The sequence below is a fragment of the Raphanus sativus genome, unplaced genomic scaffold (assembly GCF_000801105.2).
Source record: "Raphanus sativus cultivar WK10039 unplaced genomic scaffold, ASM80110v3 Scaffold0196, whole genome shotgun sequence".
Lineage (NCBI taxonomy): Eukaryota > Viridiplantae > Streptophyta > Magnoliopsida > Brassicales > Brassicaceae > Raphanus > Raphanus sativus.
In genome coordinates this window covers 1-27,671 of record NW_026615516.1, presented here as the reverse complement: position 1 = coordinate 27,671, position 27,671 = coordinate 1, and the positions used below count along the sequence as shown (strand labels likewise).

Sequence of the window (27,671 nt, the reverse complement as noted above, 5' to 3'; positions counted from 1 at the left end):
AACAACTGTCCTTCTCTCTGAAGACAATGACTGCTATGAATGGGTGCTAGAGGATCGGCCAACTCAGAGATATAGCACAAGTGCTGTTTATACGAAGCTGCGAGGAGAGGAGGAATTAGTACCTTGGGAGAAGGTGGTGTGGAACAAAGGAGGCGTGCCTCGTCATAGTTTCCTTGTCTGGCTCTTCACTCTGAATAGATGCCCCACTCGTGACCGCTTGTTAGGTTGGGGACTTCAAACTGATGCAACTTGTTTTCTCTGCAATTCTGCTGCTGAGTCTAGAAACCATCTTCTATTTCAGTGCTCTTACCCTTGGGATATTTGGTCTGTCGTGGCATCAAAGTGTGATTTACTGCCGATGAGACAATGGGATGATACTCTAACGCAATTACAGAATCTAACTGAAAGCAGTAGTAAGAAGCAACTCACGCTTTTGGGATGGCAGGCTGTGGTCTACTGGATTTGGACTGAGAGAAATAACCGACTTCATCGCCATCAATTCCGATCTCCTGATGCACTCCTTCGGTTGCTTGATAGGCAGATTAAGGATAAGATACTGGGTTTCCGATTCATTTCCCCTGTAAAGTCTTCTAGACTCATGCAGCTTTGGGTGTGATCGTCGATTCAAAGCTTCAGCATGCTCTCTACTTCCTCTTTGCTGTCGATTGGTTTCTGCATCGTTGGTTCCGTCACAGTTCTCTACTTGGACTTTTGGTTCAATTGATCTTTAATTATGGGTTTCTATGGGTGGGGTTGTATTAAAAAGTGGCCTTGGGCCGGCAGACTATAGCTCTAAGGAGCTTGTAACTCTTTTATTTTCTTTTTGCATTTTAATATGGAAACCTTAAGTCAAAAAAAAAAAATATATGCCAAAACTTTGGAAAATCATAATAGAAAATAGATTGTATTAAAAAGAAGAAAGTAACACATTGACCCCTAAGTTACACCTCCAAGATTATTGGGCCCAACTCATTTCAAAGTAGCAAGTTAAGCATAATTGATCTCAGAAGGATCTAGAAACCCTATAAGGCATGTGTATATATACGTAACTTCTCTCTTCACTACTTCGCATCTACTCTCTCCTTTATTGCGTCTCCTAGATAAACCCCAACCCTAGATCTCTCTCCGATAAGCAGGCGACGATGGCAGACGCCGAGACTTTTGCCTTCCAGGCCGAGATCAACCAATTGCTCTCCCTCATCATCAACACCTTTTACAGCAACAAGGAGATCTTCCTTCGTGAGCTCATCAGTAACTCCTCCGATGTAAGTCTCTTGCTTTCTCCTATGTTTTGTAGATCGATCTGTAGATTAGGTTTTGATTAGTGTTGTTGTTCTCTCCGATTGAAATAGAGAACTCTTGGCTATAGTGTTGCTAGCGATGTGAGGTGAATTGATTTTGGATTGATTCTTATTGAATTTCGCTCGATGCGTTTGTATACGCTGTTTGCGTTTTGTGCGATTGTTACTTATTGGTTCTGATCTGATTCTGGTTAAACAGGCGTTGGACAAGATTAGGTTCGAGTCCTTGACCGATAAGAGCAAGTTGGATGGACAGCCAGAGCTTTTCATTCACATCATTCCTGACAAGACTAACAACACCTTGACCATTATTGATAGTGGTATCGGTATGACCAAGGCTGATCTGGTCAACAACCTTGGAACCATTGCGAGGTCTGGTACCAAGGAGTTCATGGAGGCGTTGGCTGCTGGTGCTGACGTTAGCATGATTGGGCAGTTTGGTGTTGGTTTCTACTCTGCTTACTTGGTTGCTGACAAAGTCATCGTCACCACTAAACACAATGATGACGAGCAGTACGTGTGGGAGTCTCAGGCTGGTGGGTCTTTCACCGTGACAAGAGACACCTCTGGTGAGAGTCTTGGTAGGGGCACAAAGATGGTCCTTCACCTTAAGGAGGATCAGTTGGAGTACCTTGAGGAGAGGAGGCTTAAGGACTTGGTCAAGAAGCACTCTGAGTTCATCAGCTACCCTATCTCTCTTTGGATCGAGAAGACCATTGAGAAGGAGATCTCTGATGATGAAGATGAGGAAGAGAAGAAGGACGAGGAGGGAAAGGTTGAGGAAGTTGATGAAGAGAAAGAAAAGGAGGAAAAGAAAAAGAAGAAGATTAAGGAGGTTTCTCACGAGTGGGATTTGGTGAACAAGCAGAAGCCAATTTGGATGAGGAAGCCTGAGGAGATCAACAAGGAGGAGTACGCTGCCTTCTACAAGAGCCTCAGCAACGACTGGGAAGAGCACTTGGCCGTGAAGCACTTCTCGGTTGAAGGACAGCTCGAGTTCAAGGCTGTTCTCTTTGTTCCCAAGAGAGCTCCTTTTGATCTCTTTGACACCAAGAAGAAGCCCAACAACATCAAGCTTTACGTCCGTCGTGTCTTCATCATGGACAACTGTGAGGACATCATTCCTGAGTACCTTGGCTTTGTCAAGGGTATTGTCGACTCTGAGGACCTCCCTCTCAACATCTCTAGAGAGACGTTGCAGCAGAACAAGATTCTTAAGGTCATCCGCAAGAACCTCGTGAAGAAGTGCATGGAGCTCTTCTTTGAGATTGCTGAGAACAAGGAGGACTACAACAAGTTCTACGAAGCTTTCTCTAAGAATTTGAAGCTCGGTATCCACGAGGACTCTCAAAACAGGACCAAGATCGCTGAGTTGCTCCGTTACCATTCAACCAAGAGCGGCGATGAGTTGACCAGCCTCAAGGACTACGTGACAAGGATGAAGGAAGGTCAGGAGGATATCTTCTACATCACGGGTGAGAGCAAAAAGGCTGTGGAGAACTCTCCATTCCTTGAGAAGCTCAAGAAGAAAGGGTATGAAGTTCTCTACATGGTTGATGCTATCGATGAGTATGCCATTGGCCAGCTCAAGGAATTTGAAGGCAAGAAGCTCGTGTCTGCAACCAAGGAAGGATTGAAACTGGGAGAGACAGAAGACGAGAAGAAGAAAAAGGAGGAGCTCAAGGAGAAGTTCGAAGGACTCTGCAAAGTGATCAAGGATGTTCTCGGGGACAAGGTCGAGAAGGTTATTGTCTCTGACCGTGTTGTTGACTCACCATGCTGTCTGGTAACAGGTGAATACGGCTGGACCGCAAACATGGAGAGGATCATGAAAGCCCAGGCTTTGAGAGACAGCAGCATGGGTGGTTACATGTCTTCCAAGAAGACGATGGAGATTAACCCAGAGAATGCTATCATGGACGAGCTGAGGAAAAGAGCTGAAGCCGACAAGAATGACAAGTCGGTGAAGGATCTTGTTCTTCTCCTGTTTGAGACTGCCCTTCTCACTTCTGGATTCAGCCTAGACGAGCCAAACACTTTCGGTAGCAGAATCCACAGGATGTTGAAGCTTGGACTGAGCATTGATGATGATGATGCTGTTGAAGCTGATGCAGAGATGCCTCCACTTGAAGATGACGCTGATGCTGAAGGCAGCAAGATGGAGGAGGTTGATTAAATGGTTTCTTAATGATGACCGCAGTTGATGGTTTTATCTTATCTCTCGTTGTTCCTTTCGTTGAACTATTACTTTGGGGTTTTTGAGTACGCTATTAGCGATGTAGTTTTTTTCTGAACTATTATTTTCTGCTTCTATCTAAGTAAGGAACTTTTTAGTGTTTCTAGCAAATCCAATCCACCTATTACGGTAATGGATAGTGTCCTGCACAAGCAAAGACACTTAGGTTAGACAAAAGTTAAAGTATCCTACTGCTTTTTGCATTGCTGGTCACTGCTCAAGTAGATCTACTGGCGTTGCTATAGCCTTAAGCTGCTGTCGTGGTTCTGCTTCCTGATCGGTTCTGCTTCTTGATCGGTTCTACGGCAGAAGCTTTGGATTTGATCTTGCTGGAACACTTTTTCTCCGCCACAGAGTCTCCAAGAACTAGGGTTGAAGGGTTTTCTCTCGCAGTGGGTTTGATGAATGATTTGTGTTGTTGTTTCATAGGAGTGTATATGTGGTTATTATATGGAGACTTGTGATGCAAGGCAACTAAAAATAGTCGTTGTAAGGTTGTTGACAAACTACTTTTTCAAAGTTTCGGGGTAGTTAGTATCTTAGAAAAGAACAAAGAAAAATTAGAGGAAAGTTTGTGACTTGGTGGTTATATTCTTGTTTTCTGGTTACACATTTGTGCAGGAGTCCGTCAAATGATTAGAGAAATGTATGAATAAAACGAAAATTTAATCAACCTAAATTAAAAGCACCTGATTGTTGAAGTCAAAGTCATCTCAGAATGTTAGAATAAAACGAAAATTTAATTAACCTAAATTAAAGCACCAGATTGTTGAAGTCAAAGTCATCTCAGAATGTTAAGATGCCTTATTAACCGAACATTATGTCCAACATGAAAATCAGGTATTCTAACTGAACGTACACCAGTTAAAGGTATATATACTATGAATTTGATAACTACAATATTAGTTTGAAAGCTTATGTAGTTACATGGTTTAGGTAAAATCACTGAGAGGTAAGACATGATTTTATTAGCATATAAGACTGAAAACACAGGGCATAATGAGAAATAACCATATGAAGTGTGAACACTATATCAAGATTTTTATAAATGTTGTGGCATTTTGGTTTATAATCTCACAAGCCTTTACGGTTACTGGTGAGCTATTCCTGTACAAAACTTATGGCACTCACACAAGTAACCTACTTGCTTCAAATAAAAACAAAAACAAAAATAAAAACTCTTAAAAGAAGAAACCAACAAAAAAACTATAAAACCATAGATTTTGACTCTCATGAGCTTGTCTGCTTTAGTTTTTTCGTTTTTCATCTGAAAAGATCTTGTTTGCAGAGAGGACAACAAGAGATGATACGAAGCCATTGATCTACACACTTCAGGTGGAACTTATGTGAACATGGAAGCTTTCTTACTTCTTCCTTGTCTTTATACTTCGCCAAACATATACAACACTCCTGCATATCAAAAATAAAAATAAAAATCTACTCATTTTCTATCTTATATATATGTCAGACTATGATAGACAACATTTGATATCAGACTACTTGGATGGATCAAGCAGAGCCATTAAAAATATATAAACCAGTTCCGGTATATCATCATTTGACATCTGATTGATTTGATTAACCAGGTATTCAATCTTTGCTAAACCAGGAATGGTTTACTCTGCAATGACTCTGTTCTAAGAAAAAAACCCTTATGGGTCTGGTTTTATATATGAGTCAAAGACTATTACTTACCGGATCATCAGTCTTAAGAGCTGAGTCAGAATCAGAAGCATTGTCGTCGACTCGTTTGTGTTTCCAGCTAGGGAGACTAGAGATTTGGTCATCAGATGCACCTCTGTCTGAAGATCCCATGTTCATGTTGTATCCAAGTAGGCTACTAATGAGAGGCACAAGGCAACATAGGAATAGGAAAAGAAGAAAGGGAAAAGAGTAGCAGAGAGCGTTCCAAGAAAGAAGAGAGACGCATAGGGCGTGAAGCTTAGGAGCATGGTTGAAAGAACCAAATCTAGAATCAAACACCCAAACGTTCCCAACCACAAACCAAATCGCAAAGAAAAGCTCTAGAGACGTTCTGCATCTGTTCATTAAATGAGAGCTCCTGGAAGTTACAACATTCAAAATTTTAACACAACTTCATGATCTTGCAAAACAAAATCAAGAAAATATAAGTTACCTAGTTTCATCTCTGCCTCTATGTTGCTGCTCAATATCGACAAACCAGTTTCCTTGGTTTAGTTGGCGAAACCGATCATACAACAGCATGAGACTGAGGAGACATCCCACATCATAACCTGTGATCCATAACCTCACTGGCCAAATAGGTCTCTCTTCTTTTGAGATAGCTAGTGTGAGTGTTATCACAGTAAGCTGAACAAGCAGAGCTATCATCTCATACATCATCCACGTGGTGGAGTTGAAAGGATTGGAGCCGAGATCTGATCTTGATCCGTTTTGGTAGTGAAACACTCTCCTCAAGAAGATAAACCATTTAGCTCTAGAGACCCTCATAGCAAACCTTAAGTAGAAGGACCTCTCTTGAACAGAGGCAGACGCATGAGTGTTATCACCTCGTGGCGGCGTGGTACTCAAGGAAGAAGATGATGAGATAGTGATGGAGAAAATATTGGAAGATGATTCAGGTTGGACAGAGTAAAGAGTATCCATTCCAAAGCCCTTCAATATATATTTAGGCCTTCAAAACAAAATATTGAACATAAAAACAAAATCAAAAGTTTTGAAAGTTTATAAGTTGTGAACACACACATGAAACTTGGAAGTATATAAACGAAAAGATCATGGGAAAAAAAACACGAAAAATAGAAACTAAAGAAAAGGAAACATGAAATTTACATGGCCTAACAATAATAAAAACACATGAAAAATCTATTTACCTTATTTGCAACCACCAAAAAGGCAAAACTCAGCTCCGACACGAACTCCACGACTTCCCGAAATGGAGGAATCTATTTCACAAAAGGAAACTACCTAGTAGCCTAAGCTTTGAGTACAGAGATAAGCTTTTGTCAGAAATGAAATAGGTTATAGAGGGGAGATCATGTTTCTAATATAAGAGAAAAGTTTGAGAAGACAAAAACAAGAGAAGGAGATGACTACAAGGAAAGGTAAGGAGGGTGTTGTGTTTATGTCAGGGAAGGTGAAGTTGGGCGAGAGATGGCGACCAAGAATCAAACAATAACAAGAGTATTGTTTATATATTTTTATAAGAAAGAAACTCTTTTGATGTTGTGGTTTGTTTTGTTTGCTTTGGTTTGAAGAGAAGCAAAGAAAGGGAGATGAAGAGAGGAACAGAACCGTTGGCCTAATCTAACACCTGAGGTTTTGTTTATAAAACAATGTTTAGATAGCAACTGCTTCTTCCAACCGCCAAAGCAGACCCTTCTCTCTCTACTCTGTTTCTCTCTCTCTAGCATTGAAAGGAAAGGGAAAGATTTTTTTATTAATTTTCCTGTTTTGTTTTTATTTATGTAATTTCCTTTTGAAAAAGAAATGGATAAGAAGAATATCTAGATGAAGTCATCAATTCAAAATTCACCATATGACAAATCTTGTTTGTTATAACAGAAAAATCTTTCTCGCTTTTTTATTATGTTGATCATTTCCCAACTATAGCGATATTGAATTTTAATTAAAATTTAGTACAAAAAACCACAAAATATTTGTCCTCTGCGTTACTGCGTACATAACTTAACCCTGTAAATGGATAATTATTATTCAATTCAGTGAATCTATATATGTAATTATGTTAATTCAAATATATATACTTTTTATTGGAAATTAATTAAATAAAGAAATGATGTTTAGGATTACTAGCTTGACAACAAGATTGTATAATCTGGCGGGAGGAAATGGGAAGGAGTGGGGGATGGTTGGCTAACTAATCTCAACCAGAAGAGTTTCTATCATTTACGTTGTGGAGTGGAGCCCATTCCCTCTCTTTCTTTCAGTTTCCACGTTGTCTTTTGTCCCATTATTGTTTTTAATTTTTTTTGAAAAAGGCTTTTATCCCATTATTGAGAGTTTTTTTTTGTCATATGATAATTGTGAAAGTACATGATTAAAAAGAATAAAAGAGGAATCAATTTTGAATGAAATAATGAATTGAAACTCTGAAGTTTCGCAAAGTTTTAAAGTCAATTATGTGAATACTATCCACGTATATGTTGAAACCTAGAGTATTCAAAACAGAATTTAGTTCTGCATCTGTGAAAATTATAAGCACTTTAGCACTAGTATTCTGGTTCCGTTGGTCAATCATTCTAAAATGTTGACTTTCTTATATTGTATTTTGACACCATTCACATACTAGTTGAAATTTCCGAGAGTGGAAATAGTGTATAAGCTAAATGACTATGCATGGTATATCTCTAAAAATAGTAAGTACTACCAGTTGACACTGACGACGCACGATCCAAACTGTATTTTAACTTTATCTAAAAGACAAAAGCCATTTTAATTGTTATCCATTAAAACCTTAAAGGAACTACGATACTAGATCCATCGTATAATGACATATTACACTTTGTAGTTAAAACTAAATACTTTTTTTGCCATGTTAATATCATTAATATGATGTTCAGATTTTACAAAATAGAATCTACTACAAACAAGAAGTGAGAGGTGAGAGAGAATCGCTCCCAGGCCCTGCTTTCGATAGATCTATTATCCAGCAGACAAAAAGGAGTTCTTCTCTACTTTCTGCTTTTGTCTGAACTACTTTCTGAAGAACATTCGAATTGCTTTCCTGTTTGGTTTATATCCATCGGACAAAGCAGTACTCTGCCGAAGATTACGCCGGGTTCTCCCCCGACGATGATCGGAGGGACCGTTGCTACCGTTGACACCTTCCCGGAGCTAGCAGATACATCAGCCATGTTGCACACCCCTGACCTTCTCTTCCGTGGGAACAGAAGACACTAAACGCTTAACACGTCGATAACTAAGGCTCTCTGTTTTGGATTGATTACTGGGGATTCCTGGTAACAACTGAACACTGCGAGGCATATCGGCGTATCACAACAACTACTGTAACAAAGATAAACTCAGCAGCCCCAGCAAGCAAAAACAACAGGGGATTCCCTTACTCTTGCTTGTCTGACGGAAACCGATACATCTGCAACGACTGTTCACTCTTCAATAGTCAGTATGGCACATCGAAGAATCTCTTCAGCTGAGAAAGGAAAAGGAGTAGACTTAGAGTCACAACAACCGGCTCGTCTGGCAAGGGTGAAGGCGCCACTGCCGGACAACTCAGAGCTCATTCGCAAGCACTCGCTTACGCTCATTGGGCGAGTTACTAACAAATCTACTCAAAAAGTCTGGTCTCTAATACCTTTCTTCACGGAGCACTGGAAGACCGAGTTCAAACCAATGGGTTCGGACCTAGGGAATGGGTTATTTCAGTTCCAATTTGAGAGAGAATCAGACTTACTGTCTGTACTGGAACAACGACCTTATCACTACGCTCGGTGGCTGATCATCCTTCAACGCTGGGAACCAACAATCTCACCCACTTTCCCATCATTGATTCCGTTCTGGATAAAGATCCAAGGACTACCGGTTCACCTGTGGACGGAACCTATTGCTGAGAGCTTAGGAAGAAATATTGGAATCTATGAGAAAGCGGAGATTACGTCTCTAACAATAAGGATGCGGGTTCATGTTAATGGCCTGCTCCCTTTGATTACAAACTCAGTGGTGGAATTCCCGAATGGCGATGAAGTTGCCACAACACTAGTCTATGAAAGGCTAGATAAGCATTGCACTAAGTGCCTCCGCCTAGATCATGAACTCAAGGAGTGCCTGGTAGCAAAAGCAGAGGCAAAAGAGGCTAAAGCAAAATTGGAAGAAGCAAACCAACCTGGGGAATCCCTGAGAGGCTTCTCTACGACCTCAATAAAGAGCAAACTGAATGAACGCCCTGATGAATACAGGGGACAACCAAACTTCCAATTCTCAGCAGCAAGCAGAGAGCAACTCCGAGAGGAGAGAAGGCACAAGGAGAGGAGAGAACCTCCATACCAGCGCCCTTACAAACCAATGACAAAATCTTGGCAAGAGAAGAGCTCGAGCCGGAGGACGCAGCAATCACAAGACAGAGCACGTTATGAACAGGAGAAATCTTCTCGGGCCCATCGAGGAAACTCCAATTACAGTCATCTCCCGGCTCCTCCGAGTAGAAGCATCTACAGAGAGGTACATAACTCTGGGAATGAAGCGAAGGATATGGGCTCCAGTGCTTCTAAGTTCCAGTTAGAGAAAATAACTGAGGGGAATCCCTTGCAACCTTTAATGACAGAACGTACCCTACTGAGCGCTAGAAATTCAGAGAGAGAAGATGTGAGGGATCTTAGACTACAGATCACCATAAGTCCATCTCAGTGTGGAGGGGAGATTAGAGTAGATGAAACTCCAAAGCAAGCAGCACAGTCCACACCTCCAGAGAGACTATCGGCCTCCCAACGCTTGGGACCCTCCATTCATCCATCCTCAAACTCTCAAGAAAGAGTCTCTGCTAGACTCAGGCTCGGAGAAAACTCAACCTCCCCAGCGGAGGTTCCACGCCTGCCTGCTTCCCTCAGGCTGGGAGAAACTTCAAAATCCCCATTGAGCAAAGATAGACTCCCCGTAACACAAAGATTGGGACTCACGCAACCGTCTGAGGCGCCTGAGGAAGCTCCTGAACCTAAAAAAAAGAGAAAACCGGGACGCCCCCCTGGAAGCAGAAAAGTGCAGGAGAGTCCAACTCTATCTAGAGGAGGAACATCAAAGAGAAGAAAGGTCACATCTTCAAAACCTCCTCCTTGCAGAAGGAAAATCCACCCTGAGGAATCTCGGAAGGGAACACAGAAGATGAAAGACGGGGCTTCTCGTCCTGCAACATCCACTGGCACTCACTCCTCTGAGAATCTCCCTATTAGTAGGATGATACCAAAGACGACTAGGAGAAAGACGGGTTTTCACATCCCGTCCGATCCAGTTCCTTAGCTATAGCGAGCTGGAACTGTCAAGGGTTGGGGAATCCCCGGACAGTTCGACGTCTTAAGGAAGTAGCAAAACTGCACCGACCTGATATACTCTTCCTTATCGAGACTAAAAATCCCAACGACGTTGTACTCCAAAAGTGTGACCCACTGGGATACGAAGAACACTTTCTTGTTCCCCCAACTGGCCATGGAGCCGGGGGTTTAGCTTTATTCTGGTCACAAAATGTAAAGCTCTCTGTCTTGAATTCAAGTGCAAACGTTGTAGACACGCAAATTGAGTATCAAGGGAAAATGTTCTATGCTAGTTTTGTGTATGGCAGTACCGACAGAGCACTACGCAACCAATTATGGAACCAACTTCTCGTAACTGCAGAGGTTAGAGAGAGCCCTTGGTTCTTGACAGGGGACCTTAATGATTTACTCAACAGTGATGAGAAAGTGGGAGGACCGGATCGAGCAGAAGGATCCTTCTCGGACCTCAGGACCTTCTTTGCGGAGGGGGACTTATATGACCTACATCACTCAGGTGATCCTTTATCATGGCGTGGGCAAAGGGGGACTCACCTAGTCCGTTGCAGACTAGACAGGGCAGTCGCAAATAGCTCATGGGCGGAATTGTACCCGACGGCGAGATGCCAGTATCTAGACTATGAGGGTTCGGATCATAAACCACTATTGTCTTTCATGGATCCCACTAGCACCAGAAAGAGGGGCCTATTTCGTTACGATCGACGACTCAACTCTAATGAAGAAGCAAAACAAGTCATCAGGGATTCCTGGGGGGTTTCTTCTTCATATCAGAGTAATATATTAGAGAAACTGGCCTCCACCAGAAGTGCGATCGCGGCCTGGAACAAACATCAACAGAGAAATAGCAAAGAACTTATCGAGAAGAAAAAACAGGAGCTAGAGAAAGCACTTACCAGCCCTCTGAACGACACAGAGTTGATTAAAGAGATTAATGCGGACCTGAATAAGGCTTATCTGGCTGAGGAAGCATTTTGGAAACAACGTAGCAGGCTCTTATGGCTCCAACTGGGAGACAGAAACTCGGGTTTCTTTCATGCCACTACGAAAAATAGACGCAGAGCTAATGCCTTTACAGTTCTCGAAGACTCCGAGGGTAACATGGTCTATAAGGAAGAAGAGATTGCGATAACAGTGGTAGATTACTATACGAAAATGTTCACCTCGGAGCAGGGAAACAGAACAGAGGTTGTCTCGGAAGCTCTCCAGCCAGTGATAAGTCAAGAAGATAATGAAGAGCTGATAGCAGTACCAACTGCAGAGGAGATCAAAGAGGCAATTTGGGCAGTTAATGGAGAGAAAGCCCCAGGGCCAGACGGGTTCTCGGCTAGCTTCTACCACACCCACTGGAATGAAATTGGACCGGATATTGTAGACGAGGTTCAGGCAGCATTCAGGGAGGGAAAACTCCCAGAAGACATCAACGCCACACATGTCTGCCTGATCCCCAAGATAAAGAGCCCCCAGCGGGTATCCGACTATCGCCCGATCGCGCTGTGCAACGTGTACTATAAGATTTACTCAAAGATCTTGCAGAAGAGGTTACAGCCGCTACTCCAGAAACTTATATCGGAGAACCAATCCGCGTTTGTACCTGGACGTGCGATTGGTGACAACATATTGATTACTCACGAGGTTTTGCATACCCTAAAGACGTCCAGAGCAGAGAAGAGAGTGTCGATGGCGGTTAAGACGGACATGAGTAAAGCCTACGATCGTCTCGAGTGGGACTTCATAGCGGCAGTGCTTGAGAGACTGGGATTTCACCATCATTGGACTGGATTGATCATGCAGTGTATCTCTACAGTTACTTACTCCTTCCTCATCAACGGTACGCCTAGAGGAATGGTTTTACCGAGTAGAGGGATCCGCCAAGGCGATCCCCTCTCACCCTACATATTCATCCTATGTAGTGAAGTGCTCTCGGGTCTTTGTAACAACGCACAGCTAGGGAGAAGAATGAGAGGGTTCAAGGTTGCTAGGGGGAGTCCCCGAATCAATCATCTCCTCTTTGCAGACGATACCATGTTCTTCTTAAGTGCGGATAGAGAAAGCACAGCAACTCTCAAGGAGATTCTGAGGAAATATGAGGAGGCGTCGGGACAGCTAATCAATAAAGAAAAATCCTCGATCACCTTCTCCCGAAGAGCTCCCAAGGAGCTAAAGCAAAGAGTGCACGCGGAGCTCCAAATACAGAAAGAGGGTGGAGTAGGAAAGTATCTTGGACTCCCCGAACAATTTGGCCGGCGCAAGAGGGATATTTTTGCCTTGATCATTGAGAGAATCAAACAAAAAGCTAGTGGATGGTCTAAACGGTACCTGTCCCCCGCGGGAAAATTGGTAATGCTCCAGAGTGTCCTCACTCCCATCCCTTCGCATGCAATGTCTTGTTTCAAGCTGCCGGTTTCACTCTGTCAGCGAATTGAATCGGCCTTAAAACGCTTCTGGTGGGATGATAATTCCGGGAAGAGGAAGATGGCTTGGATTTCTTGGGATAAATTAACTCTTCCCAAGAGTTCGGGGGGTCTTGGAGTGAGAGATATCCAGGCTTTCAATGAAGCTTTCCTTGCTAAGATAAGCTGCAGACTGATCGACAACCCAGAGGGACTCCTAGGCAGAACGCTCTTAAGCAAATATTGTCCAGACGGGAATCTCCTGACCTGTACATCACCTTCAGCAGCCTCTCATGGATGGAACAGTATACTCAAGGGGAGAGACCTACTGTTAAAGAACTACGGTTGGGTAGTGGGTGATGGTAGCTCAATCAATATCTGGACGGAACAATGGCTAAGTCTCGACGCTCCGCTTCGCCCCATGGGACCTGCCACACAGGAAACAGCCAGCTTAATAGTCCAGGATCTCATGCTGCCAAACTCAGGAGAATGGAACAGACAAAGGATCCAGGAAATCTTACCTTTCTTTGAGAGTCAGATTCTTAGGATACAGCCAAGCACGAAAGGAGTATCGGACTCGAGAAGATGGCTAGGAACCAAGATTGGGCAGTACTCTGTCAAATCGGGATATCATGTAGCCATGGCAGAAATGACCGAAGAAATCCTCGAAGGAGAAGCCACTGCAGAGTTTGAGTGGAAGAAAACAGTGTGGAATCTCAAACTAGCACCGAAGATAAAGATGTTCTCTTGGAAGTGTCTAAAGGGCATTATTCCAGTGGGAGAGAGGCTACTTCAACGCCACATTAACGTCGACCCACGATGTAAGAGATGTGGGGGCTCCGAATCTATTAATCATCTATTGTTCCACTGTCCGTTTGCGCGAGAGGTATGGAGTCTGGCTCCTTTCGAAAATGGATTTGGTGTTAGTGGATTAACAGATTTACGAGCCGATTGGACGTCTCTACAAAGTCAAAAATGCCTCCCACCCACAGGGATCACAACCACACCCCTAGTACCTTGGATTTTATGGTCGCTATGGAAAGCGAGAAATAAGTATGTCTTTGATAACTTTGCTGGGAATCCGGCTGATGTACTTTCACAGGCAATTGTTGCAGCTAAAGAATGGATGGAGGCACAAGACAAAATGGAGAAGATCCCTCGTCGTCAACCTCTTGTGCCAAGACAGCAACTGGAGGTGGTAGTACGCTCAGACGCTTCGTGGTCGGAGAGAACCGGTAGAGCTGGCTTGGCCTGGATAGTGAAGAAACAAGAACAGAGTACAGAGAAGCAGAGAGGTGTAAGCTTTGTCTCGTCAGCCTTAATCGCCGAAGGCCTGGCGCTCAGAGAAGCGGTGGAGGAGTGCTACAAAAGCAGAGAGAAGGAGGTCATCTTTGAATCGGACTCTTTACAGCTAATCTCAGCCATTAACAACAAGGAACCGCCATTGGAAATCTATGGAATAGCAGAGGATATCCAGATTCTAATCTCTTCTTTTACCACTGTTTTGTTTGTGTGGATTCCCCGTGAGATGAATAGGGAAGCAGATTTGCTTGCAAAGAAAACTTTATCTTTGTATGAACAAGAAGAGGTGGTTGTGGAAGATTTAATTCCCCCACCTAACTAAGTGATTGAACGGAAGTTGGTTTGTGACAAAAAAAAAAAGAATCTACTACAAACTCTGCCCCGGCAAAAACAAATAAAAACAAAGCAGAGCTAAAGTGATTTTGAAACTAAAGAGATTACATAATCCAAAGAGACAGGAGAGATCAAAAACTAAATACTTGTATACAGTATACTCCTTGATATACACGTTGAATAGGATAATTTAATTTAATCTTCTTTATAGGTAATTAATTTTGCTTAGAATTCATTTCATAAGGTCTAATCAAATTTCAAAGCTTCGAACTTAATTCATGTTTTTCTCTGCGTTCATCGTCGACCATGTATATATGTCGGTCTCGTCGACAAGGGACCAATGGAGAAATAAAGAACATGATTACTTTTTTTTTAATCACGAACATAAAGAACATGATTACTTTAAATTGAGGATATTTCATGGACCTTGACCAATTATTATTTTACTTTTGTAGGAAACAAAGGAAACTCCAAGGCAGCATCAAGGCCTAACACGTGGCTTCCCACGAACACATAGACACGTGGATAATACCGCTGGCTAACTTGAAATCTCATTCATCTAGTTCTTAGCTAGCCACACGGCTCTTTTGTTTTTGGTAGTTATTGCTAAGTCTAGTTATTGCAATCCGTATCGACATCACTTTCACACATATCACCGTCCGTTAGTATAGGGTTTGACTGAGTTTTGAGTTAAGGTTGGTGCGGATAACACAACAAACTTAGGATCTTATCACACCAAAATCACTAGGGACGGATAAACCCCGCGAATATGTAAAATAAAACCCAACTTGATCCCAAAAATAAATTATAAATGAAACTAGTAAAATACTTTAATGGATTCAAAACTTTAATGTCGAAAATTTGGAATCAGGACCAAACTTAAATATATCCGACACATAAACTAACAAACAACAATTGTATTGTATGCGTAAGTATAGTAATTTCGGTATTATCAACTGCGTGTAAGATATCTAAAATTTGAAGAAGAAAAACTGACGATTGACCGAAAAGAAGTAAACTACAGCCTTATATGTATGACCCAGAATTATTGGGCCCAAAATATTTTATGGGTGAAACTGGGCCCAAATTGTTTTTTTTTTTGTAAAATTAACATATTAGCTTAATGGATCTGAGAAGAGAAGGATCTAGAAATTATATATTATGTGGTATATATATGCACAACTACTCCCCACAAGTATTTATATCTACTTGGCTGCTCTCTCTCTCTCTTCCCTTCATAAACCCTAGATCTCTCCCCGATAAGCACAGCCACAATGGCAGACGCCGAGACTTTTGCCTTCCAGGCCGAGATCAACCAATTGCTCTCCCTCATCATCAACACCTTCTACAGCAACAAGGAGATCTTCCTTCGTGAGCTCATCAGTAACTCCTCCGATGTAAGTCTCTTTTGATTTCTCCTGGATCGATCTGTATGTTAGGTTTTGATTAGTGTTGTTGTTATCTCCGATATGAAAATTAAAGTAGGGAACTCTACGATATCGAATCTGTTGTCTTAGATTTAGCGTTGCTAAGCTTGGATGAATTTGGTTTTCGCTTTTTGAGATAAACAGATCTTCAATCTATATGCATTCGGTTTGTTTGTATACGTTCGGTTTAATTATTACCTATCGTTCGGATCTTACTCTGTTGAAGTAGTTGTGGATTGATTCTACGAGATATAGGTTGAGTTTCGTTCTGTGTTTGTATACGTTCTTGCGTTTGTTACTTAATGGTTTTGATCTTGTGAAACAGGCTTTGGACAAGATCAGGTTCGAGTCCTTGACCGATAAGAGCAAGCTCGATGGACAGCCAGAGCTTTTCATTCACATCATTCCTGACAAGACTAACAACACCTTGACCATCATCGATAGTGGTATCGGTATGACCAAGGCCGATTTGGTCAACAACCTTGGAACTATTGCAAGGTCTGGTACCAAGGAGTTCATGGAGGCTTTGGCTGCTGGAGCTGATGTTAGCATGATTGGGCAGTTTGGTGTTGGTTTCTACTCTGCTTACTTGGTCGCTGACAAGGTCATTGTCACCACCAAGCATAATGATGACGAGCAGTACGTGTGGGAGTCTCAGGCTGGTGGGTCTTTCACCGTGACAAGAGACACCTCTGGGGAGAGTCTTGGTAGGGGTACGAAGATGGTCCTTCACCTCAAGGAGGACCAGTTGGAGTACCTTGAGGAGAGGAGGCTTAAGGATTTGGTCAAGAAGCACTCTGAGTTCATCAGCTACCCTATCTCGTTGTGGATCGAGAAGACTATTGAGAAGGAGATCTCTGATGACGAGGATGAGGAAGAGAAGAAGGATGAGGAAGGCAAGGTTGAGGAAGTAGATGAGGAGAAAGAAAAGGAGGAAAAGAAAAAGAAGAAGATTAAGGAGGTTTCCCACGAGTGGGATTTGGTGAACAAGCAGAAGCCAATTTGGATGAGGAAGCCTGAAGAGATCAACAAGGAGGAGTACGCTGCTTTCTACAAGAGTCTCAGCAACGACTGGGAAGAGCACTTGGCCGTGAAGCACTTCTCGGTTGAAGGTCAGCTCGAGTTCAAGGCTGTTCTCTTTGTTCCCAAGAGAGCTCCTTTTGATCTCTTTGACACTAAGAAGAAGCCCAACAACATCAAGCTCTACGTCCGTCGTGTCTTCATCATGGACAACTGCGAGGATATCATTCCCGAGTACCTTGGATTTGTCAAGGGTATTGTCGACTCTGAAGATCTTCCTCTCAACATCTCAAGAGAGACGTTGCAGCAGAACAAGATCCTTAAGGTCATCCGCAAGAACCTCGTGAAGAAGTGCATGGAGCTCTTCTTTGAGATTGCTGAGAACAAGGAGGACTACAACAAGTTCTACGAAGCTTTCTCAAAGAATCTGAAGCTTGGCATCCACGAGGACTCTCAGAACAGAACCAAGATCGCTGAGTTGCTCCGCTACCATTCAACCAAGAGCGGTGATGAGTTGACCAGCCTCAAGGACTATGTGACAAGGATGAAGGAAGGTCAGGAAGATATCTTCTACATCACCGGTGAGAGCAAAAAGGCTGTGGAGAACTCTCCATTCCTTGAGAAGCTCAAGAAGAAAGGGTATGAAGTTCTCTACATGGTTGATGCCATCGATGAGTATGCCATTGGCCAGCTCAAGGAATTTGAGGGAAAGAAGCTCGTGTCTGCAACCAAGGAAGGTCTGAAACTGGGGGAGACAGAAGACGAGAAGAAGAAAAAGGAGGAGCTCAAGGAGAAGTTTGAGGGACTCTGCAAAGTGATCAAGGACGTTCTTGGTGACAAGGTCGAAAAGGTCATTGTCTCCGACCGTGTTGTGGACTCACCATGCTGTCTGGTAACAGGTGAATACGGCTGGACCGCAAACATGGAGAGGATCATGAAAGCGCAGGCCTTGAGAGACAGCAGCATGGGAGGTTACATGTCGAGCAAGAAGACAATGGAGATCAACCCAGAGAATGCCATCATGGACGAGCTGAGGAAGAGGGCTGAAGCCGACAAGAATGACAAGTCGGTGAAGGATCTTGTTCTTCTCCTGTTTGAGACTGCCCTGCTCACTTCAGGTTTCAGCTTAGACGAGCCCAACACCTTCGGGAGCAGAATCCACAGGATGTTGAAGCTGGGATTGAGCATTGATGACGATGATGCAGTTGAAGCCGATGCAGAGATGCCTCCGCTTGAGGATGATGCCGATGCTGAAGGTAGCAAGATGGAGGAGGTCGACTAAATCCTGCCTACTTGCTGCAGATGATGGTTTTTCTGGAACTTCTCTGATCCTTTTTATCGTTTGAACCTTTTATTTCAGTATTTTTTCCTTCTCTTCTAGAGTATTATCTGCTTTTTTGTACGAACTATTATCTTTTGCTTTTGAGTAAGAAGAGGGGTTTTGCAATTGATGGTTTGTTTCTAGCAAATCCAGAGAGTTTTTTGCAGGGTTGATAGTATCCTACTATCCTCATCTTTGATTATTTTGTGAACTAGAAGTAATGATAGTGTCTGTACACGCGAAGATACTTTGCTTAGACAACAAAATTATGTTTTCTGGTTGCTGTACACGTCCTGTGTCATGAGAAAAAGGTCTCTGGTTGCTTTGTTTTCAGTTCACAGGTTTCTTTGTTTTCTGTCTGTTTGTGAGTCTATTTTGCTTTTGAGATGAACATTATTAGTCTTCTGTGATTAGGCAGATAAGTCAGAAGACTTGAATACTTAATTTTGACAGACGATTTCTTTCCGCATTGTTGCTCTCTGCTTAGTAAATTCAGTGACCACTGTCCTAGCATTATAATGTTTGCTATCTAGGAAAGATGACTTTGGTCTCACGAATTGATCGAGTCATGTTATGCTCAATAGTGGTGCCTCTTTTTCCATTTTGATCTGTTCCTGTTACCGCTTCTAGCATCTATTGTCTATTGTTTGGTAAAACTAATTCATGGTATGAGCTTTGCGTGTTATATGCTTCAGTAAAAATGTAGAAGTGGGCACGAGTAGGACAGTTGATGTATCTTGTTCATTGGTAAGTAAAGTATTGCCGTGATAGTTGTTACAAGAAGAATATTGCATGAGTTCATATAATCAAGTAAACAGTTGTTAAGTTTAGTATTACTGTATTAGCACTTTAGAATCCCTCAAATAACAAAAACACACTGGTTGAAGTAAACCCTTCTACTAAGATTTAAGATCAATAAACTTAGAAACATATCATGCATATTAAGATTGTCACATTTGGCTTAACCGTCGAAGCCACAACCAATCAACTTGAGAATTTGATTAAACAGTGAAATACAGAGTGCAATGTGAAACATCAATAACTTTTGGGTACATTTTTTAGAAAACATAAAACTGTATTGAAAATTGAAGAGAATCCGGTACAAAGTCGGGCCGACCCGGATCCAGCTCCACTGTCGTTAACAAAAAAGGAAAAAAAAAAGTTTGATCTCAGAACGTCTCTCTCGGTTACATTGCGGCTTAGGACTGAGTCAGTGAGTCTCCAGATCGAGTTAAGGGATGGGAGGCAACGGAGAATTGAAGTACGAGATCTCACAGAACGCGTACATCAAACTCGTCCTCCACTCTCTGCGTCACAAAACGGCGGCGGTCAACGGAGTCCTCGTCGGTCGAATCAGCTCAAAGGACGAAGGAGTCGTGGAGATCTCAGATTCCGTGCCGCTCTTTCACTCCAACCTCGCTCTCCTCCCTCCTCTCGAGATCTCCCTCATCATGGTCAGCCTTCGCCTCTCTTCTTCCTCTTCTTCTTATTACCTAGTGTTTTGAAATTGAATATTGGAGAGAGAACTTAGGATCTGATGTGTTTAGATAGAGGAGCATTACGTGGCTCAAGGTTTGAGTATTGTTGGCTACTTCCATGCCAACGAGAGGTTCGACGATGTGGAGCTCTCTGGTGCGGCTAAGAACGTCGGTGATCACATCTCTCGCTATTTCCCGCAGGCGCCAATTCTCTTGGTGAGGCTCTTGATTCTTGTCTTCAGTTTATTGAATCACTCACTAGGTCTAACCACATGTATGATGCTGTTTTGTAGTTGGACAACAAAAAGCTTGACGCCTTATCAAAGGGTAAAGATCGAAGCCCTGTGATGCAGGTTGTCTTTCTCATCTTAACAAATAGCTTAGTATAGCATATGGATATTAGACTTAAAATGTTGTCAATTTAAGTAGGGAGTATACATATATATATATATATATATATGTGAAAGCCATTCTACTGCCAGTATAGCTTTCTTGGCATTTGAAAGTATTCTGTGTTGTTATTGCTTTATAGGAAATAAATATACTGCTAATTGACTACGTTTCTAGACAACCTACTTTGAATTGTGCTACCAACTTACTTTACATCAACACTTTTCTCGCCCTTTTCTTTCTGCTTGATGCAAATTTCTTTTAGCTGCTGTTAATAGGTCAAGTTTTCAATTTTTAACTAGTTTAGTAATATTGTATGTCTGTTGTATATGGTAGCTTTGTGTGAAAGATGCTTCCAAGAACTGGAGAGTGGTTGGAACAGATGGAGGAAGCAAGCTACTCTTGAAAGAGCCATCTGCCAATGTAGTTTTGTCAGATTACATTTCATCTGAGAAATGGAAGGACGTCACAGATTTTGATGATCATCTTGATGATGTCACCAAGTAAGCTAAAACATACACATGAACCGCAAAAGCTACAACCTTTATGTACACGATGGTAGTGTAGTATCTCACTTTTATATTCATTGTTATTGCAGGGACTGGCTAAACTCTGGACTTTTCAACTGAAGACGGGTTTGTGATATAACTTATCAGAGTTTTGCTTTTATCATCTTCAGTCGAAAACAAAAACATGACCCTTGTTTACAATTTCCCTTGAATCTTGTTCAAGTATTATCTTAGCTTGCGCAACGGTCATATCTCAAACCCTAGTTTTATCATTTGAATGATATCTTTTGGGGCTTGTTCTAGTGATTCACTTAGTTTATATATCTTTGTTTGCACTTTGATTATATAGCTGAAATGAAAGCTTTGATTTATTTGGTTCTTCTTCTCAAATTTTGAAAAGTAAGTAGTTAAATCCTAAAGGACATGACCCTTTCGGGCAACACTCTTATCTGCATCAACCTTAAAACACAGGACAGCCTGTAATGACTACACCTTTGGCGGTGGGGCAATGCACTAGAGGGCAATGGTCTATTCTCGAGCCCCCACCAATCAGGTAAAACTCATGTCATTGTTCTGAAACACAAAGAATATCAACACTCCATAATCGCAGTACCTGCATCAAGCGCTTCAGAGAGGATGTAGTTGTGCCTCGCCCATCAACTCTTAAGAAGACGTAGTAGACACAACCCCAACGATGGTCCAGGACCAATAGTGCACAGCCTTGGCTTGTGGCATTGGGCATACTGCAGAGAAGATCAATGGAACATGGATGTGTTTTAGCCATTTCTTCTCTGGGAACTTCTTAGACAGGTACCAGAAGGGAACTGGAGCCAAGATGCCGACGAGGAAGAACCAGTTCATCCCAAGACAGATACCTTCTTTGGTAAACATTCTCCTCGGACCGATCACTCCCCATATGATCGATGCATTGTAAAACACTTCATCTGAGGGACAAGTCCATGGACTACCCACTGGGAGCAAATCCGTGTTACATATGTTCTCGACGGATGTAATGAGCCACCAGGTTGTTCCGAAGCAGACGGTCGATGAAACCACAGTTGCAACAAGCTGGACGATGAATATAGATCTTGGAGGAATCTGCATGTAGTGACCAAGCTTGAAGTCTCCCACAAAGTTCAAGGCTTGAGACATACTGATGTATCCGTAGGTCTTGAAAGCCACACTGACTAGTGACTTCCCTGACTGCGCATCTTCGAACTTGTCCTTTGTTGATGTCGTTGCCTTCTTCCACATTCCCCATATAAACCTCGAGACACAACAAACAAACACAAAAGAAGCTTTAAGAGTGAGTATCATGTACTCCAAAAGATGTTGAAAGCTCCTTACTTTCCATCGTAAGGAGAAGCAAATGATCGAGTGATTTTTGCATCAGACACTCTCATCTATGCTCATGGGGAAGTTAAATGTGCCATACACTGGCTTGTTGTTTTTTATTTATTTATTCACGAACTATCTGTGTAACATCAAATGCTATGGAATAGAATGTGAAGTTGAGTTTGGTTCTTGAGCCACCTGTAAGACCAAACTAAAGTCAAATTGTTCAATCGTAGACAACGATGTGCATGTTAAAAGTTGAAAGGTCCTCAGTTTTTTTCAGTTTCTTTTGTTGGAAAAGATGATTAAAAGTTAGGGAATTGTCAGTGAGCTGTTGATTGGTTGTAAGTAGTTAGTTAGAGACTATAGATCTCTCTCTCTCAGAAGTGGGACTTGTGTTGGAGAACATGACAACCCATTCTGCATCTATCTGTGTCAGATCTTGTTTTGGGACCTCCCAATATTATTTATCCTTTTGTGCTTTTTAAAAACAATTTACATTATTTAGAATTTATTTTCTTATATAAAAATAGTTCAAATATTCTGAAACCATTAAAGATATCTAACCGGTCGATTATATGATTCAATCAATCAATTTTTGTATAATGATGGTATGAATAATTCAAATACATTTTGTTTACTTTTTCGTGATTTTATTATATTCGAAAGAACATTTATATGTCTGCTGTTCAAAAGTACATTTTTCTAGCGAGAAAGATTATCTTATAACAAAAGAAGATATATTTAAATCAGGTGGACTATTAATTTTATTTTTATTTGCCAGACGAAATCATGTGGCCTGTCTTCTGACATTTGGGTTGTACTAAAGTTTAAAGCATGTGGTTTTTTTTTTTGGGTCAAAAAAGCAGGTGGTTATATAGCATTATAACCTATAATTAAACAGTGATTAATTGGAGATAAGTTTACACTACCTACCACATAAGTAAATCAGAAAATGAAAAAATGAAAAAAGAAGTTACATGTAATAACCAAAAAAAAAAAAAAGTTACATGTAATAACTTTATAAAAGCAAGCTCATCATCGGGAATTATTTTGATTGACTTTAGAGAAAACAAAATTAAAGAAAACTAAAGAGTTAGCAGCTACATTAAGGTGTTGATCATTTGAACACTTTATATATTGGGTTTTTAATAACGAAAATTTGCTTCAAAATGCTAAAGTGAAACTCAAGCTAAGTACTGAAATGTACTAAAATCAAATATTATCATTTAAAACATCCAGATTAACTAAATCATCATAGAAGAAATCTCTTTCCAAATAAAACTTATCTTAATTTATAAACCTTTTTAACAATTGGATACTGAAAATTAGTTAATTATAATTTGTTGTAATTGGATGCTTTTTTTATTCTAAAAATGGAATTGTCATGCTTGTTCCACGTCCCAAGCGGATCGTGTAGCAATGGTCGTTATTGGATTTAAGACCATGATGTCGTTATTGGATTTAAGAGCATGATGTTAAAGTGAATTATTGAGATAACTAAACGGACAAACTATACCTACTTGTGTTTTTAATGCTCAACAATCTTGTGTTTTGTCAACTTCCATTTGAACCTTTTCTAGAGACCGATTCAAAAATAGATTTCAAATTCGATTGGACTTAGGGTAAATAATCAAATGTGCCCTAAATTACTATATTCGAAGAATTAGTCTTGAATCAGACCTCAATCGAAAACCAAATAAATATTTTAAGATATCCAAAATATAAATATATATCTTAAAAATATTAATTATAATTATACTTATAACTATTTTAATAATTTAAGTTAAATCATAAATTAAATATCTTAATTATTTTTATATTTTGAGTATTTATGAATAAAATAGAATAGTTTTTGGATAGAAAATACTCAATATCTAACGTTTAATGTATATTTTTAGTTATTTTGGATATATTTAGATAATTTGAATACAAAATATCTGAAAACGAATTGTGTAATAAATCCAAACTCGTTTTAAATACGTTGATTATTCAGTTAGTTTAGGTTTCTATACATTAAAACTAAATCGACATGGATCTGAAAGGATGCAGATTTAAATCCAACCCAAAATTTTGTAATATTCAAACTAGAACTAAATTTTAAAATTCAAAAAATTCAATATCCTGAAAAATCAATCTGTATTCCGAACGAATGCAGAAATGCCCATATTTATTTGGAGAAAACAAAAACACATCGAAATAATTGAAATCCCTCAAAAACAAAATAAAATAAAATACTATTCAATAATAAATTTATGTAACCCAACCCATCAGTCTCTCTCTCGTCCCTCTTTTCATGGTGTAGAGACCCCACCCATCTCTCTTCTATCTCCATTTCAATGGAAGCAAGGGGACGTGTTCATTTCTCTCTCTCTCTCTATCTATCTCACTCTACAGCGTCACATGAACAGTGACTGTTTCTCTCCCTCTGCCCTTGCTTAATCCTTCCGTAGAAACGGTGTATCTCGTGATCTCTTCAATCGCTCAACTCTAAGGTAACTATTAATTAACTTCTCTCTCTCTCTCTCTGTAAAGCTCTGTTCCTTTCTTCTTTTATTTTTTCTGGGCTCTACTCTCTGATTCTCGTTAGATCCAAAAGGCCTTTACTTTGCTCTTCTTACTTTAACGAGATCTATGAGAGAGAAGAAAAACTCCCAACTTTTTCAATTGAAAAGTTTTGATTTTGATTCTGAATTCAAGATCCTATCAGCTCAATACGTTGTTGAGAGACTCTGTTTTTAGAGCTTATTTGGTGCTTAGTTAGTAAGATCCGTGATTATTGATCTCATTGATTCTCAATCTTCTCATTAATCTTATGGTTTTGTTTGATGACTGGATCAGGTCACACTCTTTGATGGCAATATTGATCACTAGAGGCTAGAGCCAAGGAGGAAACAATTGGTTTCTAAAAAACTAAATCAAAGATCAAAGCTTTGCTCTGCTTAGTTCCCACCAATGGCCTCCAAGACTCCAGAAGGATCACTCACCAGTTCCACTAACACTATCTCAGTCGACACTTTAGCAGATCAAGTATCTTCCACTCTGTCCTTAGCCGATCCAAGTACCGACGGCAAAACGTGTAATAACAACAACAAGACCAGCGAGCAAGGTGAGAGCGGGAAGAGCAGCACATGTAGACCGAGCACAAGCAGCGACATAAGCGACGAGAGCACTTGCAGCAGCTTCAGCAGCAGCATCAACAAACCACACAAGGCCAACGACGTGAGATGGGAAGCCATCCAAGCCGTTAGAACCAAACACGGCGGTTTGGGTTTGAACCATTTCAGGCTCCTCAAGAGGTTAGGATGTGGGGACATAGGAACGGTTCATCTCGCCGAGTTGAACGGGACGAGGTGTTACTTCGCGATGAAGGTTATGGATAAAACCGCTTTGGCTAGCAGGAAGAAGCTTCTCAGAGCTCAGACCGAGAGGGAGATACTGCAGTGTCTTGATCACCCGTTTCTCCCCACGTTGTATAGTCATTTCGAGACTGAGAAGTTCTCTTGTTTGGTTATGGAGTTTTGTCCTGGTGGTGACTTGCATACGCTCAGACAGAGACAGCCAGGGAAACGCTTCACCGAGCAAGCTGCTAAGTAAGAATCAAAGTTTCTTGTATTCCAAGAAACTGTTTCTGTGTATTGTATTGACTTTTGTTTACTGTTTTTGTCAGGTTCTATGTAGCGGAGGTGCTTCTTGCAATGGAGTATCTACACATGCTTGGGATCATATACCGTGATCTGAAGCCAGAGAATGTTCTCGTGAGAGATGATGGACACGTGATGCTTTCGGATTTCGATCTCTCCTTGAGATGTACCGTTAGCCTCTCTATAGTCAGATCATCAACCAATCTCGGATCCGAAGGTTTGTCAAAGAGTTCAGTTTCTTGCTCGCAGCAGCCTTCTTGCATCTCGATGGCTCCAACGTCCTGCTTCGGTCCTCGGTTCTTCTCTAAATCCAAGAAAGACAAGAAACCGAAAACAGACAACGGGAATCACCAAGTGACTCCCTTACCAGAGCTTGTTGCTGAGACAAGCGCCCGTTCCATGTCGTTTGTGGGGACACACGAGTACTTGGCTCCGGAGATCATCAAAGGTGAAGGTCATGGAAGCGCGGTTGATTGGTGGACTTTTGGGATCTTTCTTTACGAGCTGTTGTTTGGTAAAACGCCGTTCAAAGGGTCTGGAAACAGAGCGACGCTCTTCAATGTGGTTGGTCAGCCTTTAAGGTTCCCTGAGTCTCCGGTTGTTAGCTTTGCAGCTAGGGATTTGATAAGGAACTTGCTTGTGAAGGAGCCACAGCATAGGTTAGCTTACAAGCGTGGAGCAACAGAGATTAAGCAGCATCCTTTCTTTGAAGGAGTGAACTGGGCTTTGGTTAGGTGTGCTAGTCCACCTGAGATTCCTAAACCGGTTGATCTCGAACCGGTGAACTGTAGTCCTTCTGTAGTACCAGCTGCTGCGTCTACAAGCGTCAGAACTGATCAGAGCAATTATCTCGAGTTTGATTTCTTCTGAATGTGTTCTTGCAAGAAACTGTGGACACGATTTGATGATGATGCCTCTTATTGTTTCTTTGCAAATTCTTCAGAATCTGTTTAGTGTTTTTCTTTTTTTCTTTTCACGTGTTGAACAAGTTATGAGATTTGTATCATTCTTCAACAATCTGAGACAGTCTCTGTACCATATTATGAAGTTAAATGTTATTAGACACAATCCATATGACCAGTTTCTCAACATTATACATAACTTCCTCAGCTACAACATAAGGAGACGAAACAAAACAACCGAAGTAGATTTGATCCAATTTACACCAACAAACCAGTTTTTTTTTTTCACATTATAGACCATAGCTGCAACTGCTTCTGATCTAAAATCACAAAGCTTTCTTTGTTCACAACAATAAAAGTTCTCAAATCTTGAAAAGAAAGCATACATCTCAAATGGGTTTCTCTCCAGGGAGATATGAAGGAGAACCCCACTCCACTTGATTCTTCTTTCTACTAAAGATCCCACTTAGATTAGGTAAAAGCACTTTCTTTGATACCACAGAGGTTTTTGTCTTCTCCAGTTTGTTGTGGATAGGCTTCTGCTTAGTAGTAGCTTTGTAATGATGTTGCGGTGATGATGACTCAGCGGACATCTTGGCCTCAGCCTCTGCGAGGATCCTCGACGCCACTTCCTCTGCTTTCTTCTGATCTCTTTCCCTCCACCTCCTGAGTTCTCCTTCAACCGCTTTCTTAGCAGCATCAGCCATAGCTGCTTTCTTCAGTGCTTCTTCTGTTGCGGTCTTCAGCTTCTCAATCTCCTCTTGTGTAGTCTCTAACTTCTTCAGTGTCTCGGTTTCGCTAGCTCTAACTGCTTCCACCTGAGCCTGTGCAGCCGCCACTTTCATATCCGCCAACTTATCGAACACCTCAGCTCTCTTGCTCAGCGAGTTGAACTCCTCCCGAGACAGTGTGATGCTCTGAGCTCCAGACTCGGATGATGTCGACTTACGGGCAGCGTCTGTTTTCTCAGACATTGACTTTATCTGTCCAAGCGCCTTTGCCTCGGCAGCTTTTGCTTCCTCGGCTTCATCTAGAGCGACCCTCAAGTTTAGCTCTGTCTCTTCGAGCGTGAGATGAGCGGTTTC

The 27,671-nt window shown here is 41.4% G+C and overlaps 6 protein-coding genes, 1 long non-coding RNA gene and 1 pseudogene across 7 annotated transcripts; 4 read left to right on the top strand and 4 right to left on the bottom strand.

Moving 5' to 3' along the window:
• Nucleotides 1-1,063: 1,063 nt before the first annotated feature.
• On the top strand, nucleotides 1,064-3,639 carry LOC130501435 (heat shock protein 90-2). Its single transcript, XM_056996362.1, has 2 exons — nucleotides 1,064-1,265; nucleotides 1,501-3,639. The coding sequence occupies exons 1-2, from the start codon at nucleotides 1,143-1,145 to the stop codon at nucleotides 3,475-3,477; spliced, it is 2,100 nt and encodes a 699-aa protein (XP_056852342.1). The 5' UTR covers nucleotides 1,064-1,142; the 3' UTR covers nucleotides 3,478-3,639.
• A 900-nt stretch (nucleotides 3,640-4,539) lies between these two features.
• On the bottom strand, nucleotides 4,540-6,902 carry LOC108847048 (E3 ubiquitin-protein ligase At4g11680). The gene is made up of 4 exons (XM_018620217.2): nucleotides 6,393-6,902; nucleotides 5,675-6,193; nucleotides 5,233-5,599; nucleotides 4,540-4,947 (listed from the first exon to the last, which is right to left on the bottom strand). Exons 2-4 carry the CDS (start codon nucleotides 6,163-6,165, stop codon nucleotides 4,801-4,803), a joined length of 1,005 nt encoding a protein of 334 aa, XP_018475719.1. The 5' UTR covers nucleotides 6,166-6,193; nucleotides 6,393-6,902; the 3' UTR covers nucleotides 4,540-4,800.
• An 8,876-nt stretch (nucleotides 6,903-15,778) lies between these two features.
• Nucleotides 15,779-18,454, top strand: LOC108847047 (heat shock protein 90-2). Its single transcript, XM_018620216.2, has 2 exons — nucleotides 15,779-15,957; nucleotides 16,313-18,454. The coding sequence occupies exons 1-2, from the start codon at nucleotides 15,835-15,837 to the stop codon at nucleotides 18,287-18,289; spliced, it is 2,100 nt and encodes a 699-aa protein (XP_018475718.1). The 5' UTR covers nucleotides 15,779-15,834; the 3' UTR covers nucleotides 18,290-18,454.
• Nucleotides 18,455-19,485: 1,031 nt separating this feature from the next.
• On the top strand, nucleotides 19,486-21,086 carry LOC108844198 (ER membrane protein complex subunit 8/9 homolog). The gene is made up of 5 exons (XM_018617419.2): nucleotides 19,486-19,782; nucleotides 19,876-20,022; nucleotides 20,100-20,159; nucleotides 20,533-20,699; nucleotides 20,795-21,086. The coding sequence occupies exons 1-5, from the start codon at nucleotides 19,567-19,569 to the stop codon at nucleotides 20,823-20,825; spliced, it is 621 nt and encodes a 206-aa protein (XP_018472921.1). The 5' UTR covers nucleotides 19,486-19,566; the 3' UTR covers nucleotides 20,826-21,086.
• Nucleotides 21,087-21,165: 79 nt separating this feature from the next.
• On the bottom strand, nucleotides 21,166-22,022 carry LOC130501436 (oligopeptide transporter 1-like; annotated as a pseudogene).
• Nucleotides 22,023-24,404: 2,382 nt separating this feature from the next.
• On the bottom strand, nucleotides 24,405-25,023 carry LOC130501438 (uncharacterized). The gene is made up of 2 exons (XR_008939675.1): nucleotides 24,887-25,023; nucleotides 24,405-24,539 (listed from the first exon to the last, which is right to left on the bottom strand). It is a non-coding gene; the product is annotated as an uncharacterized LOC130501438 (long non-coding RNA).
• LOC130501437 (serine/threonine-protein kinase D6PK-like) lies at nucleotides 24,996-26,761 on the top strand. The gene is made up of 2 exons (XM_056996364.1): nucleotides 24,996-25,633; nucleotides 25,711-26,761. The coding sequence occupies exons 1-2, from the start codon at nucleotides 24,996-24,998 to the stop codon at nucleotides 26,552-26,554; spliced, it is 1,482 nt and encodes a 493-aa protein (XP_056852344.1). The 3' UTR covers nucleotides 26,555-26,761.
• A 46-nt stretch (nucleotides 26,762-26,807) lies between these two features.
• Nucleotides 26,808-27,668, bottom strand: LOC130501432 (WEB family protein At5g55860-like; the record flags this gene model as incomplete). Its single annotated transcript, XM_056996359.1, has 1 exon — nucleotides 26,808-27,668. A coding segment is annotated over one exon (693 nt), but the record flags the coding sequence as incomplete, so codon positions are not given.
• Between the last annotated feature and the right edge of the window lie 3 nt (nucleotides 27,669-27,671).

What these genes read in the sequence shown, in the direction of transcription:
- LOC130501435 (XM_056996362.1), top strand. Translation starts at nt 1,143, where the DNA reads ATGGCAGACGCCGAGACTTTTGCCTTCCAGGCCGAGATCAACCAATTG. An exon ending in TCATCAGTAACTCCTCCGAT is followed by an intron (nt 1,266 to 1,500) that starts GTAAGTCTCTTG and finishes CTGGTTAAACAG; the next exon opens with GCGTTGGACAAGATTAGGTT.
- LOC108847048 (XM_018620217.2), bottom strand. Translation starts at nt 6,165, where the DNA reads ATGGATACTCTTTACTCTGTCCAACCTGAATCATCTTCCAATATTTTC. An exon ending in AGAGGCAGAGATGAAACTAG is followed by an intron (nt 5,600 to 5,674) that starts GTAACTTATATT and finishes TGTAACTTCCAG; the next exon opens with GAGCTCTCATTTAATGAACA. An exon ending in CTCTTAAGACTGATGATCCG is followed by an intron (nt 4,948 to 5,232) that starts GTAAGTAATAGT and finishes TTTGATATGCAG; the next exon opens with GAGTGTTGTATATGTTTGGC.
- LOC108847047 (XM_018620216.2), top strand. Translation starts at nt 15,835, where the DNA reads ATGGCAGACGCCGAGACTTTTGCCTTCCAGGCCGAGATCAACCAATTG. An exon ending in TCATCAGTAACTCCTCCGAT is followed by an intron (nt 15,958 to 16,312) that starts GTAAGTCTCTTT and finishes CTTGTGAAACAG; the next exon opens with GCTTTGGACAAGATCAGGTT.
- LOC108844198 (XM_018617419.2), top strand. Translation starts at nt 19,567, where the DNA reads ATGGGAGGCAACGGAGAATTGAAGTACGAGATCTCACAGAACGCGTAC. An exon ending in CGCAGGCGCCAATTCTCTTG is followed by an intron (nt 20,023 to 20,099) that starts GTGAGGCTCTTG and finishes GCTGTTTTGTAG; the next exon opens with TTGGACAACAAAAAGCTTGA. An exon ending in CATCTTGATGATGTCACCAA is followed by an intron (nt 20,700 to 20,794) that starts GTAAGCTAAAAC and finishes TTGTTATTGCAG; the next exon opens with GGACTGGCTAAACTCTGGAC.
- LOC130501437 (XM_056996364.1), top strand. Translation starts at nt 24,996, where the DNA reads ATGGCCTCCAAGACTCCAGAAGGATCACTCACCAGTTCCACTAACACT. An exon ending in TTCACCGAGCAAGCTGCTAA is followed by an intron (nt 25,634 to 25,710) that starts GTAAGAATCAAA and finishes TGTTTTTGTCAG; the next exon opens with GTTCTATGTAGCGGAGGTGC.